The sequence below is a fragment of the Leptopilina heterotoma genome, unplaced genomic scaffold (genome assembly GCF_015476425.1).
Source record: "Leptopilina heterotoma isolate Lh14 unplaced genomic scaffold, ASM1547642v1 Lhet_134, whole genome shotgun sequence".
NCBI classification, from domain to species: domain Eukaryota; kingdom Metazoa; phylum Arthropoda; class Insecta; order Hymenoptera; family Figitidae; genus Leptopilina; species Leptopilina heterotoma.
In genome coordinates this window covers 1,473,977-1,495,347 of record NW_025110853.1, presented here as the reverse complement: position 1 = coordinate 1,495,347, position 21,371 = coordinate 1,473,977, and the positions used below count along the sequence as shown (strand labels likewise).

The window sequence follows — 21,371 nt, the reverse complement described above, 5'->3', positions numbered from 1 at the left end:
GTTTTCTTATAGAAGTCCTATTGGAGAAATTATAAAAAAACTTTGGAGATGAAATTATTTTAGTTATTGCATAAATTCAGTTGAATAAAATTGTTTAATTTTTTTTAATGATAAGTAAGTGCTAAAGTTTTACTATGAAAATGGTTAATAATATTATTAGAGAGTAGATTTTATAAAATTAATCGAGACATCAAAAATGTCACTTTCAGAAGAATCAGTCATAATTAGAACATTCAAGTCATGTCTAAGTTAAATAATTTTTATCTTTAAACTTTGTTCAAAATCTTAAACAAAAAACAACTAGTAACAAAAAATTTTGACAATCGTAATACTAATAAAGATATAAATTCCTTTTTTTAGAACAATCTTAACAACATTTTTCAGTTTTAGTTAATAATTAAAAAGAAAAATTAAATTAATTTAAAGAGAAGATAACATGGAAAAGGAAAATTGTATGTTAACATTTTTAAAGAAAAATAACATGTTGAATGGAATTTTTCTTAATATCTTTCATTAACCAAAAAAAAATTCCAGAAATTTGTTCAAATTCCATGTTATTTCCAGGTTTTCCATACTCTTTTTCAAATTCCATGCTATTTCCAGGCTTTCCAGGTTTTCCAGATTGTGTGGCAACCATGAATAAGTGACTTAGAAGCAAAAACAGATTAAAATGATTGTGTAATTTCTTGATAAATTAATTATAATAATTACAAAATATTAATTCAAATAAAATAAGTTTTTTTATTATTGACAATATTTTTTAAGCATTAATATAATTAATTTATCAATAAATTACATAATCATTTTAACCCGTTTTTGCTCTCAAGTCACTTATTTCCACTCTATTGTTCGTGATTTTTTGTTCGGTATTTTCAAAATTAAAAAATATAATATAATAATAAATAAAATAAAATATAAAAAAATAATAAAAATATAACAGAAATAAAGGATTGTATTAGAAAATAATGTAGACAGTGACGCTTTAAACAGGAAAGTGGACCGACAAAGCAATTTTAAACGTACTATCTACCACATAGTGCACTTTTCATGTATTCTCCATAATTTTCGGATAAAAAATGTACACTATCTACAGTTTTATTAATGAATAATTAAAATTAATAATTTTTGTTGCACCAATGAAAAGAGCGTGTCCGAATTAGTCAAGAATATAAGTTTGATTACATAATTTTAAATTTTATTAAGAGTTCCAGATGCAAACGCTTTCCTTCAATATCTCCGATTGAGCGAAAATGTAGATAGTGTCTTTTTTAAAAAGGACTGTTAGAAATCACGTATTTTAATTAGTTAGTTCACTTGTTCATGGAAAAGGATTGCGAATCTCGTAAAGTTAGGTTTATAGAAAATAACTGGTAATTATTATCGTAAAGACACTCTTAGTTAATAAAAAGAATAATCTTTATTTAAGAAATGATTTAAACTAAAATTTATTAACATTAGAATTAATCGCACTTAATTGACTCACTCGGCCTATACGTGTTTCTCGTTACTCGATCTAAATCGCACTGCCCTTCGCGGGGACTTATCGCCCAAAACCGTCGCACTCACACACACACACACTAACGAACATTACCGAAATCATAAATCACACGCTATCACTCGGCCATCCTAAAGTATCTCGTCTCGAGATATCCATTTATAAATTCGTTGAAAACCAAAACAAAATTTTTTTTTGTAATTTTTAATTAACATTATAACCATAACGCAATGGAATTTTTCGCACTCTCTTGGGTCGAGAATTTACAATACTTTCAGAATCAGAGATTTCCGTTGCTTTATTATCATTACAATCTTGAATTTTCATACTCTGAATCGATTCATTATCGCTCTCATCGCCACTTACAGAATCTAATTTTTCTGGTTCTGCAGGATGCCATAATTTTAATTGTGCTGCAGACGCAGTAGCAGCGTAACGACGGCCTTTTTCTTTCGACCGTAGATCAGTAATTCCGTACGTATCAGCCGGATAAATTTTTGTAATAACTAGAGGACCACGAAATTTTACTTGTAATTTGGTTGACTCGCCTGTAACCTTGGGTACGTCGCGCATAACTACAATATCGCCCACAGAAAATTTCACAAGCACATGGGTAGAATCGTTACGAGCTTTATACTTTATCTGTTCATTTAATATTTTCTCTCTCGCATTTTCTCTAAGTAACGACGGTGGAGTTTATCGTTCTGGATTATCAATCGTTAAGTGTCGTAAATGTCTTTCGTCATGTCTGTTCGCGTATCCGAATAGTAATTCAAAAGGGCTCTTTCCCGTAGATTTATTCGGCGACTCATTTAAATCTCTTTGCACCTTTTTGAGTATTTTATCCCAATCGTTCCCATTTTCATTTTTAATAGACGCTTGAATAGCGGAAATTATTGTAAAATTAGCTCGCTCGACGAGCCCATTTGCCTGTGGGTGACGTGGTGAATTAAAGGTAATTTTCACACCGTGTTTCGCACAAAACTCTTCATACATGTGGGATATAAAGGAGGTTCCGCGATCGGAAATAATTCGATCAGGCGCACCATACTCAAGAATTACATTTTCTAATACTTTTATTACATTCTTAGTTTTCGTATCTCGAACTGCATTCAATATAACAATAAGTTTGTCAAAGTATCCGCGATAACAAGAATGTAACGATTTTTTGAAGGAGTGGTTACAAACGGTCCCACGTGATCAATGTGGATAAGAGAAAAAGGTCTATAAGCAGGTGGAATAGGGTGAAGCTGTCCTGCTTGTGGACCAGTTTTAGTTTATGTAAACAAACATTGTATGCAACTACGAATGTGCTGGCGAACATATCTGGTCATATAGGGAAAATAATAAAATTGTTTAATTTTTGAGATGGTGCGATCTAATCCGGTATGACTTTGAAGGTCGTGAAAACGTATTACCAAACTTTTGCGTAAGGCGGGGGAAATTACATATAAGAGTTTACCATTTACTCGTTTGTACAAAATTCCGTTCTTTAATTCGTAATCTTTTATTTTGCTTAATTCGTATTTCGTGCGCGCGCTCGCAGATTTTAAAAGAATTTCACTTTTTCTACGTAATTTACTATCAGTAAATTGGTACATACTAATTTCATCCTTAGTGTTTATAATCGAAAATACTCCAATCGAACGCTCTATGAAATCGTCAAAGGTGCTGGCCTCATGAGGGGCACGACTCAAGGCGTCCACATGTGGCATTTTAATACCCGCGCGATGTATTATGTCAAAATCGTAATCCGAAAGAAGATTTGCCCATCTTATTATTTGGGCGTTTTTCGTTTTTTTTGTATTCATGTACAATAATGCTTGGCAATCAGTAACTACGGTAAAATGAATATTTATTAACCACGTACGAAACCTTGAGACCGCCCATATGATTGACAGCAACTCTAACTTACTCGAGTGATAATTGCTTTCAGGTTCAGTTGTACGGCGACTTATTGCATACACGGGATGAAATTTTGAATCATCCCCTTTTTGCATGAGAATTGCGGCCAAACCCACAGAACTTGCATCTGTGTGTAGTTCAGTAATTTTTGATGGAGAAAAAGCTTTTAATGCCGGGGGATGACTCAATTTTTCGCACAATTCTTTAAAAGCATGTCGTTCACATTCACCCATTTTAAATGTTACATTGTTTTTTAATAAATTGTACAACGGACTGGCTATCGAAGCAAAATGGTGCACATACCGTCGGAAGAATCCACATAATCCCAGAAATCTACGTGATTGATGCACGTTAGTAGGTTCCGGAATTCTAAAATGGCACGTAATTTATTTTGACCAGGCTCAATACCATTGGCAGAAATTTCGTGACCTAAATATGTCACTTTTTTCATCAGGAATTTTGATTTCTCCAAATTAATCGTTAAACCGGCATCAGACCAGGCTTGTAAAACGGCAATAAGTCTTACTCTTAAATCGGCCCATGATTTTCCCGGGATAAAAATATAATCAAGAAAATACAAAACTTTCTGGTCGCGTAATGGTCCCAAAACTTTTGCCATTAATTTAGAAAAATAAAAGGGTGCGTTCATCAACCCGAAAACCATACGTGTAAACTCACCGGTCTCGTCGGGTGTGATGAACGCAGTCTTGGGTTGAGCATCGGCTGTCAATGGAACTTGCATATACCCCATTTTTAAATCAAGCGTTATAAAAAGACTACTGTCTCTGATCAATGACAAATGGTCGTCTAAATCGGGGAGGGGGAAATGCAAACGAAGTGTCTGACCGTTCAAAGCGCGATAATCTATCACCAATCTATATTCGCCATTTTTTTTGCGTATTAACAAAACAGGACTCGCGTAAGAAGAATTTGTGGAACGAATGAAACCTAATTTGCGATATTTATTCAAAATTTCTTTCATGATTAATCTTTCCTTGTTACTCGCCCGATACGGTTTCTTCCACACGGGTGTGCTACCATCTTTTTCTAATATTTCCATTTCGATTAAGGATGTACAGGCTAGTTCATTTAAATCTAACGAAATTACATGTCGAAAATCATTTAGAATACTTATCAAATAGTTGACAAATAGTTGACTCGTTCACTTGTATCGGAGGATAACTCACTTTTGAGAATTTTCTTTTCCTTGTTGATAGGTATTGGTTTGTTGCTCATATTCACGAGGGGCACCAGCAGATCGTTATCAGTACCTGAGGTAACACTTATACAACACACAGAGTGGGGAGGTATCTGACAATTTTCGCTGGCATTGTACTGCTCGAAGGAGGGGTGAGAAGAGGGGAGATCGTAGAGGAACGCTTCTTCACATTTTGAAAACTTCAATGTGTCACCAATTTTCGAATAATTAATAGAAGGTGCATCCGTAAACGATCTACCAATTAAAATATCAACTTCTTGATATTCATCCGGCACTATATGTATTAGCACTTCACGCCCTGTCACCTCATCGATGGTCAATTCCGCGAGAAATGCACCATTCGAAACCACTGTATAATTTTGTGGTCCCCAACTTTTCAATGTAATTTTATCACTAACAATTTCGACGTTCAGCGTACGTGCTAACGAATCCTTAATCAGACAGTCAGAACTGCCCATATCGATCATTCCGTTTAATATCACATTTTTCACAATCACTTTTTTCAGATATTTTTGTAAACTATTGTCTAGTCCGGCGTAAGACTGGTCGGTCGTCTCTCGATTTACAACTTGTACTGGGTGTGTACAATATCTTTGAGTGTGGCCAGTTTGACCACATTTTTTGCATTGTAATATTTTTGGTGGTTCTGGGCAATTCCTGGACATGTGTCCGAAATTACTACAGTTATAACATTTGAATTCACCTTTTTCGTTCTTCATTGGGGGTCGTTTGTCGATATTTTGATTTGCGGAAGTACTTGTTTCACGGTCACTGTTCGAAGTGGATGTATTTCCCTTTGACTGCTGCGTTTGAGGAGAATTAAATTTATTTTTGTGGTTTGATGATGAGTTTTGCCTTGCGCTTCTAATTCGGTCTACACGTTGATCATTTAAGCGTTCGAATTCCACTATGTCCCATAATAATTTGTCGACATTATCATGAGTTCTTGAAGACGTGGCCATACAAGTGTCTTTTGACCATAAACCAACCAGTAATTGTTGTTTGGTTTCATCAAAAGATAATCCCAGTTGTACACATAACTTGATTTTTGCGTAAAAGTATGTGTTTAATTTCTCATTTTTCTCTTGAACTCTTGATTTCATTCTCTCCCATTTAACAGTTTTGCTTTTTTCACAAACGTAGGAATTCCAAAAAGCTTGGCGAAAAGTAATCCAGTCTTTGAATTCCCTCCTGCGTAGACAGTACCAGTCGTAAGCACCATCAGTCAGGTTCATTTTTGCGATTTTTTAAATCGCACTTCGCCTTGCGGATTTCTTGAATTTTGCATCTGGTGGGGATGGAAAAGGTCGTCTCGTACGTTGAAATTGTTTGGAGGTGGTCCTAACTGCGCACCTCCTGCGCCCACGTTCAAATCAAGTGCGCGACGGGCATGTCTCGCTGCGTCACGTGGTTGCCCCCCCAAAATAGGGCTCAGATTCTGTGCGTTCGGACCGGATGTCCAACTTCCTCGTCCCCTTGTTGACCATCTTCGCTCTCGTTCTTGGTTAATCGGAGTAAAAGAGTCATTTAACTGATTTGCGAATGCTTCGAATTCATCGTTTAAAATTGCTGATGGATCACCTCCGGTAGCCATAATTGTTTCACTAAATACTAGTACACTACAATCAATTTATCATACCATGTGTGAGACCGACGCTACATCGCGGCATGGCCGACGCCATTTTGAATAAATAATTTACGCACTATGAAATTTTTCTTTTTCACAGGTAGAAACTAACTCAGTTCGAAATTTAGTCACTTAGAACGTAAATCCGTCTTTAAACAAGAAGAATCCCACTTCTGAATGTTTGAAATCACGTATTTTAATTAGTTAGTTCACTTGTTCATGGAAAAGGATTGCGAATCTCGTAAAGTTAGGTTTATAGAAAATAACTGGTAATTATTATCGTAAAGACACTCTTAGTTAATAAAAAGAATAATCTTTATTTAAGAAATGAATTAAACTAAAATTTATTAACATTAGAATTAATCGCACTTAATTGACTCACTCGGCCTATACGTGTTTCTCGTTACTCGATCTAAATCGCACTGCCCTTCGCGGGGACTTATCGCCCAAAACCGTCGCACTCACACACACACTAACGAACATTACCGAAATCATAAATCACACGCTATCAGGACGGCAGTATACCTATAAGTTATTAAATTTAAAAAAGTATGGATTTCGAATTTTTGAGAATTTTGCATAGGAATCATCTTATGGAAAAATAATAATATTTAAATATCTATTTGAAATAAAAATATTGATGTTTTTGAATAATCTTACAATTAAAGAAATACGTAAATAAATAAAATAGAATATTTTTGTAAGTATTATTTAATCATTTTGAGAGTGAATCAGAATATTTTTTATAGGGTCAGAGAAGAAGTCAAAATTAAGTCTATAAATCAGGGAAAAATAAAATAAAATTTTTGTGGCAACCCTGAAATTATTTTCCGAAAAAAAAATCTAAATTATTTTCAGAACTCTTTATGCTATTTCTTTTACTTTTGTATTTGAAAAAATCGATTTTGATAAAATATTCTTTAAATTTTGAGTAAATATTCCTTTAAGCAGGACTCCTGCCTGGTAAAAAATATGAATTTGGATTTAAATTTTGAACTATACATGTGATTTTGGGTGGATTCCACATCAGTTCAACACACTTATTTTCATGACTTGTTGGGATTTGGCTGTACTTTTGTAAATTTATTACTTTTATAGTGATAAACAACTACACCAAATATTTTTTCAAAATTTTGAAAATTACTAAAAATATGGCATTTTCAAAATTTTTGTATTTTTTTTTCAAAGTGCTATAACTTTGGTTCTAATTAACCGATTTAGGATTTTAAAAAAAGGATTTCTTTGGTTTGAAGTATATTTTAAGTTAAAATTAATATAAAAAAAAATTCAAAATTTTTTTTTTGAAATTTTGAAAAATTAAAAATCCGTTTTTGAAAAAACATCATCTTCGATTTTTTTCAAAATTTTACTAAATGAGGAGTTGTATCGAAGAACTCGCTCGACGCTCGAACAAAAGGGATAATACCAGCCAGGTAGCAGTGAACGACCCACAGGCCCTCACTGCTGCCTGACTGGTATTATCCCTTTTGTTCGAGCGTCGAGCGAGTTCTTCGATACAACTCCTCAAATGTTAGCGCAAATGTGCTTTACATGTCCTGTAAATTTCATCTTGGGATCTCAAAGGGATTCGGAGTAAAAAAATAAAACGTAACCACAAATTACGAACATATGGGGCAAAATTCCTCAACTGCCCAGGTAAAACAATGAATTTTCTCTAAACTTTGCTAAAATGTTACTATTATTAGTAGAAGTGTAAATATTAATTTTTTTTTTAATTTGATAAAATATTTTTCGAGTTATGGAGTTTCAAAACTTTGATTTTTTTGAAAATATCTTTTTTTTGATTTAATATATTGATAAGTAAAATTAATCAAATTTAAAGTATGAATAGTGACTTTTAAAGGGGGTTTCACGGGCTATAAGCTGGTGATGAAAAAAAAGATGTGTTTTTGTCAATTTGACCTTGAAATTCAAGGTCAAATTCTTAATTTCACACGCTAAAAAAAGTTCTATTAAAGTAGAGATAACATTCACTATAATAGCTATAAGTTTCACTGTTTTGGCTCCATCGATAATCCATTTTCTCTGATGCAGCGAAAATGATATTTCTTGCGTTACCTTTTGAAAACAACACAACCTCAAAATAACACTTGAATGAAAACATTTTTAAATTAATGTTCAAAGCGTATATTCAAATTCTATTAATTATATTTTTTATGTTATAACTAATAAAATGGAAAATTAGTAAATTAATACGTATTTAGAGGTAAGAAATGTAAATTTGACATTTGTGATTTTAGAGAAATTTCTATGAGAATGGTAAACTGTCAAATATTTTCAATTTTCAATATGGCTGACCAGTTATATTCATTTTCTCTATATCAGAGAAACAGTTTGACTACTGCATTGGAAATCATTCACTGAATTAGTTGCATAGATTCGTTATATTACTAATTTTCGAAATTAGCTGTATCCCACAGTAAAAATTTTGTTCCGTGCAATATAGAGTAGAACCCGGTTAATACGATTCCGTTTAATACGATTTCCCGCTTAAGACGCTCATTTATGGTGGTCCCTGCAATTAAAGACATACATTTTATATCCCGCCTAATACGTTTTCCCACATAAGACGCATTCTTAGTGCGGTCCCTACAGTATCGTATTAACCAAGTTCTACTGTATCTCAAAATCGGTGTTTTTTTATTTTTTTGTAACCTATCCCAATCGAAAGCTTACCTTTTTTCATATAAGCCATGTAAAAATCAGAGTGGGACCATAGCACTTTTTGAAGAAATTGATTATAAATAATCATTTTCTATGTAAAATAATGATAAATTATTGTTTTTCTCAAAAATTCTCATCGTCCCACTCTGATTTTTACATGGCTCATAGAAAAAAGGTCACCAGCTTATAGCCCGTCAAACTCCCTTTAAAAATCACTATTCATACATTAAATTTGATTAATTTTACTTATCAATATATTAAATCGAAAAAAGATATTTTCAAAAAAATCAAAATTTTGAAACTCCATAACTCAAAAAATATTTTATCAAATTCAAAAAAAATAATATTTACACTTGAGCAATTCCATGTGAAATGATCGACGATTTTTGGACATTGTTAGTAATTTTCTTGAAACTTTTTTTTCTTGTAGCTATAAGGATAAGATATGATAAAGTGAAGGCGATTTTGAAAATTTCGAAAAAATTTTGAAAATATTCAAATTTGAAAATTTATGTACTAATTTTTTAAAATTAAGATAACTCCGGTTTTTTTCAATATTTTTTCAAAAATTTTTTTTTCAATTTCTCAGTATAACTAGTACTTTTTAAATAAATTTTTTAGAAATTATTAAAAATTTTTCAAAAAAAAATTTTTTTTTTAATTTTTTGAAAAACACCCCCCCTCCGATTTTTTTATTTTTTTTTATAGTGATAGCCGAAAGTAATAAGAAAATTTTCGTAAAAGTTTTATAATGGGATCGCGATAACTTTTCGAGAAATCAACGAAAAAGTCTATGGCGCCCTGTTGACACTGACGCGCTCACGTACGTATGTCCAAGAAGTTGGCAACGCCATTTCATTTTTTCTCAACAAAATTTTGATAAAACTAAAAAACGAAAATTGTGCTACACTTAGAAAACGATAACAAATATTGTGCTGGAAAAAAATTAAAATATTTTTTAAAAATTAAAAAAAATTTCTTATTCTACTTCAATTTTTTTGAACATTTTTCAAAAATCAAAATTTTGAAAAAATAAAATTTGTGCTGAATTGTTCTCAGCGAGGACAATAAAAAAGTCTAAGAACAATTGTACAAGTTAATAATTATTAAAAAAAATCACACTTTTTGAACCTTTTTGAAAAATCAAAAGTTTGGAAAAATAAAATTTGTCCCGAATTGTGCTCGTGAGCACAATAATACAGTCTCAAAACAATGTTTCAAAAAGTTAAAGAATTATTTGAGAATAATCATAGAGGAAATTGGGGAATTGTGGGTCACCTCCATTATTTAACAATTTTTAAAAATTTTTGATCATCCAATTTTTTTATTTTCTTTTGTTTGTCAAAATTAAATTTTTTATTAGCATTTCATAACTTTACAGTATTTCCCAATTACCTATAAGTCATAAACAACAACCAACTGAAAATTGCAATAAAATATTTATTTTGGGCGTTCAAGTTTTTACAAGAATTTAGAAGAATTGCCTAGTTAAAAAAAATTTTAATATATATTGTTTCTTTTTCTTTTACTTCGACTCCACAAAAAATTTGCATGAAATTTAAATAAAAAAATAATACAAAGCTTTTTGTAAAATGAAGCATTCAGGGAATTGTGGGCTACTATTTTTTTAGAAGTATGCAGGTACATAATATTAAAATCACATATAGCTAAAATAGTAATTTAATTAAAACAATTCTATTCATTGCAATGAATGAGATAGAGCTGTTGTAAAATTGTTTTTTAGACTTTTTTATTGTGCTCGCCGAGCACAATTCAGCACAAAATTTATTTTTTCAAAATTATGATTTTTGAAAAATATTCAAAAAATTTTAGACTCAAAAAATATGATTTTCTTGAATAATTATTAACTTTTTCAAAAACTGTTATACACTTTTTTTATTGTCCTCGCTGAGAACAATTCAGCACAAAATTTATTTTTTCAAAATTTTGATTTTTGGAAAAATGTTCAAAAAAATTGAAGTATAATAAGAAATTTTTTTTAATTTTTAAAAAATATTTTAATTTTTTTTCAGCACAATATTTGTTATCGTTTTCAAGTGTAGCACAATTTTCGTTTTTTAGTTTTATCAAAATTTTGTTGAGAAAAAATGAAATGGCGTTGCCAACTTCTTGGACATACGTACGTGAGCGCGTCAGTCTCAACGGGGCGCCATAGACTTTTTCGTTGATTTCTCGAAAAGTTATCGCGATCCCATTATAAAACTTTTACGAAAATTTTATTATTACTTTTGGCTATCATTATAAAAAAAATAAAAAAAATCGGAGGGGGGGTGTTTTTCAAAAAATTTAAAAAAAAATTTTTTTTGAAAATTTTTTAATAATTTCTAAAAATTTTTGTTTCTAAAAAATTTATTTAAAAAGTACTAGTTATACTGAGAAATTGAAAAAAAAATTTTTGAAAAAATATTGAAAACAACTGGAGTTATCTTAATTTTAAAAAATTAGTACATAAATTTTTAAATTTGAATATTTTCAAAATTTTTTCGAAATTTTCAAAATCGCCTTCACTTTATCATATCTTATCCTTATAGCTACAAGGAAAAAAAGTTTCAAGAAAATTGCTAACAATGTCCAAAAATCGTCGATCACTTCACATGGAATTGCTCACTTCTACTAATAATAGTAACATTTTAGCAAAGTTTAGAGAAAATTCATTGTTTTACCTGGACAGTTGAGGAATTTTGCCCCATATGTTCGTAATTTATGGTTACGTTTTATTTTTTTTACTCCGAATCCCTTTGAGATCTCAAGATGAAATTTACAGGACATGCAAATCACATTTGCCCTAACATTTAGTAAAATTTTGAAAAAAATCAAAGATGTTTTTTTTTAAACGGATTTTTAATTTTTCAAAATTTCCAAAAAAAAAAAATTTTGAATTTTTTTTTATATTAGTTTTAACTTAAAATATACTTCAAACCAAAGAAATCCTTTTTTTAAAATACAAATTCGGTTAATTAGAAACAAAGTTATAGCACTTTAAAAAAAAGACAAAAATTTTGAAAATGCCATATTTTTGGTAATTTTCCAAATTTTGAAAAAATATTTGGTGGAGTTGTTTATCACTATAAAAGTAATAAATTTACAGAAGTACAGCCAAATCCCAACAAGTCATTAAAATAAGTGTGTTGAACTGACGTGGAATCCACCTTTGGTAAAAGTTGAAAATTTGAATTCAAAAAACTCAATTTTAGTACTGTAAAAGGTTCTAAAATTTTTACCGAACAGAAGGTTTGCATAAAGTCGAACAATTTGAAGAATATTTTTTATCAAAATCGATTTTAGTGAAAGAACTACCTTAAAAAAACAAGAATAAGTTTTGATTCTATTTTTACATACAATTGTTCTTTTCTTTACATAAAAAAATTAAATTTCTAGTTTTAAGTAAAATGTTCTCTTATTTGACTCAGATTGGTTATATTTTTTGTCAGCAATTGGTCCGCAATTTGAAATACTTTCACTGTGGTTCGAGCCCTGCGATATTAATCAAGTTTTGAGTATAAATTTCAGATATTGGAAAAATGAAAAAGAAGAGAAAAGGAAAAGAAATTGAAAAAAATGTTTTGAACTGACCTCAGCGGATCTTTGATGTGAATATAGCGATCGAGCGATATGGCACAAAGGTTAAGAATTGAGGCAGTGCTGCACATGACATCGAATGCAATCCAGGTGTCACAAAATTGTGGGCCGAACATCCAGTAGCCGAGGAGGTCGTTGACACCGGCAAAGGTCATCACGAGGCATCCCACAAAAAGATCGGCTATGGCCAGGGAGGCCAGGAACAAATTGCCAATCCTCCTGAGTCCTCGGTCCGTGTATATTGCCACGCACACCAAAACATTACCCGCGACCGACAGGAATATCAGAATGAACAGCAGAAAACCTACGTTTTGCGGCGATCCCAAGAAAAGAAAATAATTAAATGACTTCTATTTTTAGACATGGGATTATTGATTATAGCCCCTCGAAGTGTCCAAGTTGGAAAAAATTGTGTTAAATATTTTTCGAAATTATAATTTTAATTAGAATTGTTAAAAGAATACAATTAATCATTCATTATTTTGCAGATTACAACAGTTTTTATTTTCCAATAAGAAAATTCTGGGGTATTTTTTTAACAATCGAAAGCTTTTTTCAAAATATTTTAAAAATTATTTGGTTTTGATTTAGACCCGCTTTTTATGGAAAAAATTAATCCAAAAATAAATTGATTACTTTAATCTTTTTTGCACTGAGAATTTTTTTTTTTAAATTTAAAAATAAGTAGCCAATCAAGAAAATATGTTTAAATTAATGATATTTTATTATTGAATTAAACACAACTTTTATTCACATATTAACTAATTAATTATTAATATTTTGTGACGAACATCGCGAGTCTTTAAATAATTCTAAAAAGAGCGAAAGTCAGGGTTCGGCTCGCGATAGCCGACACAATAATTTGAGCAGAGATTCCATAATCGAATATAAAGGGCAATCCAACCACTGATCTCTATATACCTCTGTATTGGAAATGCTGTGAGCAGAACTTTTACCACGGCGGCCATCTTTCATTGTAGTAAAAGTACAAAATTATGGCGCGAAAGCCTTGTTTCATATTACAAAGTAAATTTCTTTTTTATTGTAAGTAGATGTATGAATAAACAACTCATGTATAGAATATAAAATGTTAAAATTGATAATTATTATTATCATTATTATTATTATTACTTAAAATACAAGCCTTTGGCGCCATAATTTTGTACTTTTACTACAATGAAAGATGGCCGCCGAACCTGCGACGTAGTTCGATGAGCAGTTGCGAATCGAGACGAGCCACACAGATGAGTAAAGATTGATCAAACTTACCAAGTTCGCAGATTGTTGGTTCGCTGATAAGACGAAAAATAATCCTATTATGGAGAAGGCGCACAACACAAGAAAACAATAAGATTAATAATTGAAAAACATTTAATAAAAGAATAAACTTAAATTATATACAAAATAACGAGGATGCGACGCAGCGCATCGATTACGCGCGGAAAATCGCGGTTTGAAGTCTCGCTTCTCTCTGATGAGAGAATCGCTTGAGATCGTCATCGCAATCCATAACACGTTTCGTGTGTGGCCCGATGACACCCGAATATATAATTCGGTTAATTACCGAAGGTTGCGGTACCTTATGGGCTATCGCTGGGCGCGATAAGTTGTAAGATGGAGAAACTACGAGAACGGCATATTTACAAAAATAAGGAAAACGATTTGGATCGTTACAATTTATTATCTTCAAAAATCTTAATAACATTTTTGGATTTTTGAATTTTTTATAAAATTTTTTATAAAAAATTATTTTAAATTAAAGATTTTAATAAGATTCTTCGAAACAACTCAATTACGTATATATATATATCAATTTATGTATTCAATTTATATATTATTATTATATTATATTATATTATATATTATTATTTATATATTCAATTTATGTATATATATATATATATACAAAAAGGTGAATTATAAACATTTTTAAAATTGAAAAGAAATTCATTAAACGCAAAATTATGTAAATATGTAAAAATAATTTTTAAAATTAAAGGTTTCTTGCAAAAATATACCTAATCTTAAATGTTGTTCTCTACATCTGAATAAGTAAAAATTTGAACTAATTAAAATAAAAATGATAAGAAATTTGTAAAAATTAATTTTGTACCTAATAATTCTACACAAACAATAGTCATTAAAATATATAAAATCCAATTCTTCTTATAAAATAAATGTCATAAATCGTATTTAGTGTTAATAAAAATTAGGGTTTCTACAATTATTTACAAAAAATTTATTATTTAATTAATTTTAAAATTCAAAACGTAAAAAAAATTGTAAACCAAAAAGCAAACATAAGCGACTAATAACTTCAATGTAGGAACTGATATTCGTAGTACAAGATTATTTGGAAACATTTTTTGATCATTTCTATTTTTCATTATTTCTCTCGATTAACTTTTTTACATGTCATTAAAAGAGAAAACTAATTTATGTAATTGATAATATTCTATCAATATTGGAATAATTTTTAGATATTCCAGAGTTGAATTTGGAAAACAAAATATTATTACAGATAAAATTTATAAACGGAATATTGTGTGAATATTAATAGATTATTATTTTACAATTGCAATTGTACTACTATTATTATATATAGAGTTGTCAAAGGCCAGAGAAAAACTCAGAAAAGTGAAATTGATCAGGAAAATCAGGGAGAAGTCATAAATTTTTTTCAAAAGTACTGCAAAGAGTATTAAATTTTTAAAATTGATAACACAATTCATGGTGTTTGGAGTTTAGTAACCTTTGAAAATATTAAAAACATTTAATTCTTTTTGAATTTTTCATGTTCACCTTACAAACTTTGAAATCACCTCCAACATTAATGCTAAACCAATTTTTCCATTTCTGAAAATAAAATTGAACTTTACAGAATATAACATTGAATTTATTTTGAATAATTTAAGTCTTGAAAATTTTTTATAAAATTATTATTTATAAATTATTTAGAAACAATTTTACTTGAAAATTAAAAAAAATAATTGGTTTTTGAAATAGTTCAGTTTTGAATTATTGAATTTCAAAAAGTTTATTTTCTGAAAGTGAAAATATTTTCTAAAGACGAAAATAGTAAACTTCGGGATTAGCAATTTTTATTGCGCATTAATGGCCCAATAATGGGAGCCACCATTCCATTATTTTCCCATTATTGGCACCCAATAATGGACCACTAATGGTAAAATCGTGGGATGTCCACGCCGATGCCAATAATTGGCAAACCATTATTGGCACATTATTGGCTGCCATTGAAAAACAAATAATAAAAAAAATTTTGCTTATTAAATTTTATTAAATAATAAATTTATTTATTTAATAATTATTTTATTTATTATTATTATTATTATTTATTATTATTAAAAATATTAATTTTTTTAATTAATTATTTTATAGAAATGGTTATTATTTTCTATCACATCAAAATGTGAATAACCCTTTCGTTCAGAGTCTAAAAATTATTTACCTCACATCCATCAGTGCAAAAATAGGAGAGGACGGGCAGAATAAAATTCTACAAATATTCGTGAGAATGCTGCCTCCTTATATACTTTTCAAGTTTCATGTTAGTTCCGAGAGAGTTTTAAGCAACACCTCCTATGGGGCGTTGAGCGAACTACATACTTATTACATGATAATTTCTGCAGCGTCGGTAAGTAATTGTATGTAGTTCGCTCAACGCTCTGTAGGTGTTGTTTCAAACTCTCTCGCAACTAACATGAAACTTGAAAAGTATATAAGGAGGCAGCATTCTCACGAATATTTGTGGAATTTTATTCTGCCCGTCCTCTCCTATTTTTGCACTGATGGATGTGAGGTAAATAATTTTTAGACTCTGAATGAAAGGGTTATTCACATTTCGATGTGATAGAAAATAATAACCATTTCTATAAAATAATTAATTAAAAAAATTAATATTTTTAATAATAATAAATAACAATAATAATAATAATAATAATTATTATTATAAAATAAATAAATTTATTATTTAATAAAATTTAATAAAAAATTTCTTTTTTTATTATTGGTTTTTTAATGGCAGCCAATAATGTGCCAATAATGGTTGCCAATTTGCCAATTATTGGCATCGGCGTGGACATCCCACGATTTTACCATTAGTGGTCCATTATTGGGTGCTAATAATAAACCTAGAGAAAACCAATGGCTTCCAATATTGGGTCATTAATGCAACAATGGTAGACTAATGGCTATTTCCCATTGGGGATTGAAAAATTGCGGAAAAAGTGAAGTTTTCAAAAATTTTAGTGTTTCTAAGAATAGATTCTACATTGATGAAAATTTCAGTGTTCTTATATTTCACATTAAATCACAATTTTAGGTTCTAAATTACAATGTTGAAATAGAATAAAAGTTTTTTAAATATATTAAAAAATAAAATATAAAAGTTAAAATCGAGAAAGTAAAAAAACATAAAATTATGAAATACAATAAGGGAGCTTTCACAAATGATGTCACGCAATTTTTCAGGATTTTAGATCCCCCCTCCCCCTGTCACGCAATTTCAATAAATTTCACATGTAAAAATACATTGTGTCACGTTTAGTAGAGACCCCCCACCTCCCCCCCAAAAACGTGACATCATTTGTGAACGCTTTTGTATTATTCTGTGATAATTAAAGTGAAAACTAAGTTAAATAAAAAGTAAGAAAATGAAAAAATTCTGTGACAATCAGATTTCCACATATTCTTTTAAATGTTTATGATTATTATTATTATTATTATTATTATTATTATTTTATTATTATTATTATTATTATTATTATTATTATTATATTGTAATGGGAGCGTTCACAAATGATGTCACGTTTTTGGGGGTAGGGGGGGGGGGGGTCTCTACTAAACGTGACACAATTTATTTTTCACATGTGAATTTGAATGAAATTGCGTGACAGGGGGGAGGGGGGTTGAAAATCTCAAAAAATTGTGTGACATCATTTGTGAACGCTCCCAATTACAAAATATACAAACTATTAATAATAGTCAGTATGGATACTCGAGACTCTTGGTCTTGACATTATTGCTCTCATCTCATCTCGCCTCGAAAAGTTTGAGCTTGCAGCAACACTACATGAAGAAAAATATATAAAGTAATAACTTTTAGTACTTTCATAGTAAAACCTAAACTGTCAGAAACTTCTGCGCATTTCTGGTAACGTTTACTACTTTCGGAGTAAATTTTGCCACGTTCAAAGTAAATTTTACTAATTTTTTACAAATATGTTCTTTGAACGTAGTAAAATTTACTCCGAAAGTAGTAAAAGTTACCATAAATGTGTAGAAGTTTCTGACAGTTTAGGTTTTACTATGAAAATAGTAAAAGTTACTTTAGGTATATTTTTCTCCGTGTACAGAAAAATATTCCCAAAATTTTTAGAGATTCCAAGAGAATAATTATTGTATTACTATAAAAAGAAGTTTCCTGAAATATTTAAAATATATTTTTGTAATTACAATATTATTTTATTATATAATAAACAAGTTGTTCACTTTATGACCATTCATCTTCCTCAATATAATATATACGTACCAATTGCTTAATGTTTTATTATCTGATAAATATTTTAAAGTGTTAAGATAAAATTTCAAAAACTACAAAATTTAAATTTTTTGTGGAAAATAGAAATAGCGATTACTTTTATAAATTTTGATAAAATGTATATACTTTAAATACCTACATCAATCGATTTTCCTCTTGACTATATATATATAGGTACTACACTTGAAAATTTGTAAAAATAATTGATTCTAAAAATTCGAAAATCGACTTTATCATCACTATAAAGAGGAATCACTTTGAGAGAAAGCAAAAAATTATAATTCTTCGAGAACAAATTTACAAAAATATTCTAGAACAATGTTCGAACACCGAAAAAAATGCCTAGGACCCGTATACCAGGAATTGACTAGGTTTCCTAGTTACGAGAGGAGCCAACTATAGAATCCTGGTCAAAGTAATAAGATTCAAGCATAGTTAAAGTGACCAGGAAAATTAGTCGATGTAATCAGGAAAAAATAGTCAAATTGACTAGGAGAATAATATTAGATTCACACTGTGTATCATAATTATTTGAAATTGCTAATCAAATTCTTATTATCAAATAAAAGAGAAAAACTAATTAAAAGAAAAAAGAAAAAAATTAATTATTGTATTTGAACATATTTATATTTGACTTTGTATTTATACAAAGTCAAAAATATATACAATATTTACAAAAACATATACCTTAGAATTAATTTAAACTTATGAAATAAATATTTGACGCAGGGGGGACGCGAACACCTGAACCTAACGAATACTCACTTTGAAATCCGGAACGATAACCACTACACTAAACACGACTTGGTATTTTAATTGAGGGGCTGGATGCTATAATGTGTTACGCGTGAACACACGGCCAGTCAGTTGGGTCATGGAGAGAAAATTTTGAAGTTGTTCAAAATAAATTTAAAATTATTGTTTCTTGTTCAGAATGTCAAGGCGAAACTTTTTTTCTAATAAAATTTTTTTATATAATTTTTTGTTTTTAAGTAAATTGAGAAAAGCGTGATTTTTTAACCTAAAAAATTTTAATGAATTTTTGACTTCAACTCGTGATTACTTCGTTAAATATTAATATTTTTCCACGAAATTTACACACAATATTCTTCAAACTAGTTCAAAAGTGAAACAATATTTAATAATTTTTCAAAAAATTCTATGTCTAAGTAAATAATTATTTAAATAATTTTGCCGGAAAAATGATTATCCTATTTTCAATTGGAAAAGTTGAGTGACGAATTTTCGTTTTCGGAAAACTTCCAGTGACTAAAATGTTCATCAATATGTTAGGAAGTTTTTTGGAAAATTTTTCGTCATTTGATAATAAATTAAAGAAAATAGAGCAATTTTAACAGTGTCGCGCTCTGCTGTAAAATTACGGCGTGGCCGCGCACGTGTGGAATGGCCGCCATTACAAGACCAATGTATACAGTGAGTCAATGTTTACGTTTACAGCAGAGCACGACGCTGTTAAAATTGCTCTATTTTCTTTAATTTACTATCAAATGACGAAAAATTTTCAAAAAAACTTCCTAACATATTGATGAATATTTTTGTCACTGGAAGTTTTCCGAAAACGAAAATTCGTCACTCAACTTTTTCAATTGAAAATAGCTGCATCATTTTTCCGGCACATTTATTTAAATAATTATTTACTTAGACATAGAATTTTTTGAAAAATTACTAAATATTGTTTCACTTTTGAACTAGTTTGAAGAATATTGTGTGTAAATTTCGTGGAAAAATATTAATATTTAACGAAGTAATCACGAGTTGAAGTCAAAAATTCATTAAAATTTCTTAGGTTAGAAAATCACGCTTTTCTCAATTTACTTAAAAACAAACAATTATATAAAAAAATTTTATTAGAAAAAAAGTTTCGCCTTGAAATTCTAAACAAGAAACAATAATTTTAAATTCATTTTGAACAACTTCAAAATTTTCTCTCCATAACCCAACTGACTGGCCGTGTGTTCACGCGTAACACATTATAGCATCCAGCCCCTCAATTTTTTAATAGACACTAGATTTTCGAGTCAAAATACAATACTTAATCAGATGATGTTTTATACATTTCGAGTACACAATTTTATACACTTGTCAAAAACTATTTATTTTTAATTATTTATGACATTCAAATGAAAATAAATTTAAATACACAAATTATTGCAAAGGTAAATTTTCAAACACACTGCGCGATTAAAATAGTAAAAATGTTGTCACCACGTGCGTAAAAATTTCGACGATTTATATTGAAACCTAACCAAAAAAGTCTGAAAGAATTGACCATGAAGTAGTATAAGGAGTTCCCACTCTCTAGAAAAGTTGAAGCAAATTTTTCCGTTTCTCTTAAAACTAACAGAGGTGGCGAACCCTGCAGGGAAAGTTTGGTAACTCCTAAATTTCGTCCGCTAAAAGTGACATTTTAACGAATAGTGATTTAAACATCAGAAATATTTGCTATATATAAAAATATAGTAAAAACACAAGTAAATAATTGATAATATTATCTTTAAGTGACTAAATTATTAAACTTTAAAAAGTTAAATTAGTACACTGTAAAAACAATGTCTCAATGTAAAACGTTTTTGTCCCCATTTTTGAAACATTTGAGGTGTTTTACCTCAATAATTTTGAGGTAAAACACCTCAAATGTTTTAAAAGTGGGGACAAAACGTCTTACATTGAGAAACTGTTTTTACAGTGTACTAAATTAACTTCTTAAAGAAAAGATACCAAGTACCAAGAAAGGTACCCAAGAAGCAAACGAATTATAGGTTGGGTTCGTGTTAGATTTATCTCGATTAAAAGTTTATTTTTAATTATTTGAATTTGAAACCAATTTTCATTAAATATTTTGAATATAATGAAGACTTGAAGACCAACAATTTTTAATTAATAATTGATTCTCTTTCTGTATTTTTACTTAAAAAATTAAAAACATAACCTCAAATTTTTTGCTTCTTATGTACCTTTCCTCAGAGCGTGACACAAATGTTAAACTAATTTGTCTGGCAACCTTTTACAGAGCAACTCATTATAACAATTCTCAAAAAATATTTAAATACAAAACTCATAAAAGAAAACACGACAAAAAAAACGTTCAACTGTTGACAGCAGCGACGGCAGCCATTTGCAAAGGGAGTTTCATGTGTAGGAACTGTATGAACACACCTTATGTCAGTGTGTGTATTAGTTCCAAACTTTTCCGGTAGGTTCGACACCTCCGTTAGTTTTAAGAGGAACGGGAAAACATGCTTCAAATTTTCATGGACTC

At 29.7% G+C, this 21,371-nt stretch overlaps 1 protein-coding gene across 6 annotated transcripts in view; it reads right to left on the bottom strand.

Annotated features, from left to right (window-relative positions):
- The window catches only part of LOC122497580 (dopamine receptor 1-like), a 553,069-nt gene that overhangs the window by 28,382 nt on the left and 503,316 nt on the right, over positions 1-21,371 (bottom strand). For all 6 annotated transcript variants that reach the window (XM_043604793.1, XM_043604789.1, XM_043604794.1 and 3 more), the window contains one exon: positions 12,526-12,835. In XM_043604793.1, coding sequence (XP_043460728.1) covers positions 12,526-12,835 — 310 coding nt within the window. The remainder of the gene's footprint in view (positions 1-12,525; positions 12,836-21,371) is intronic.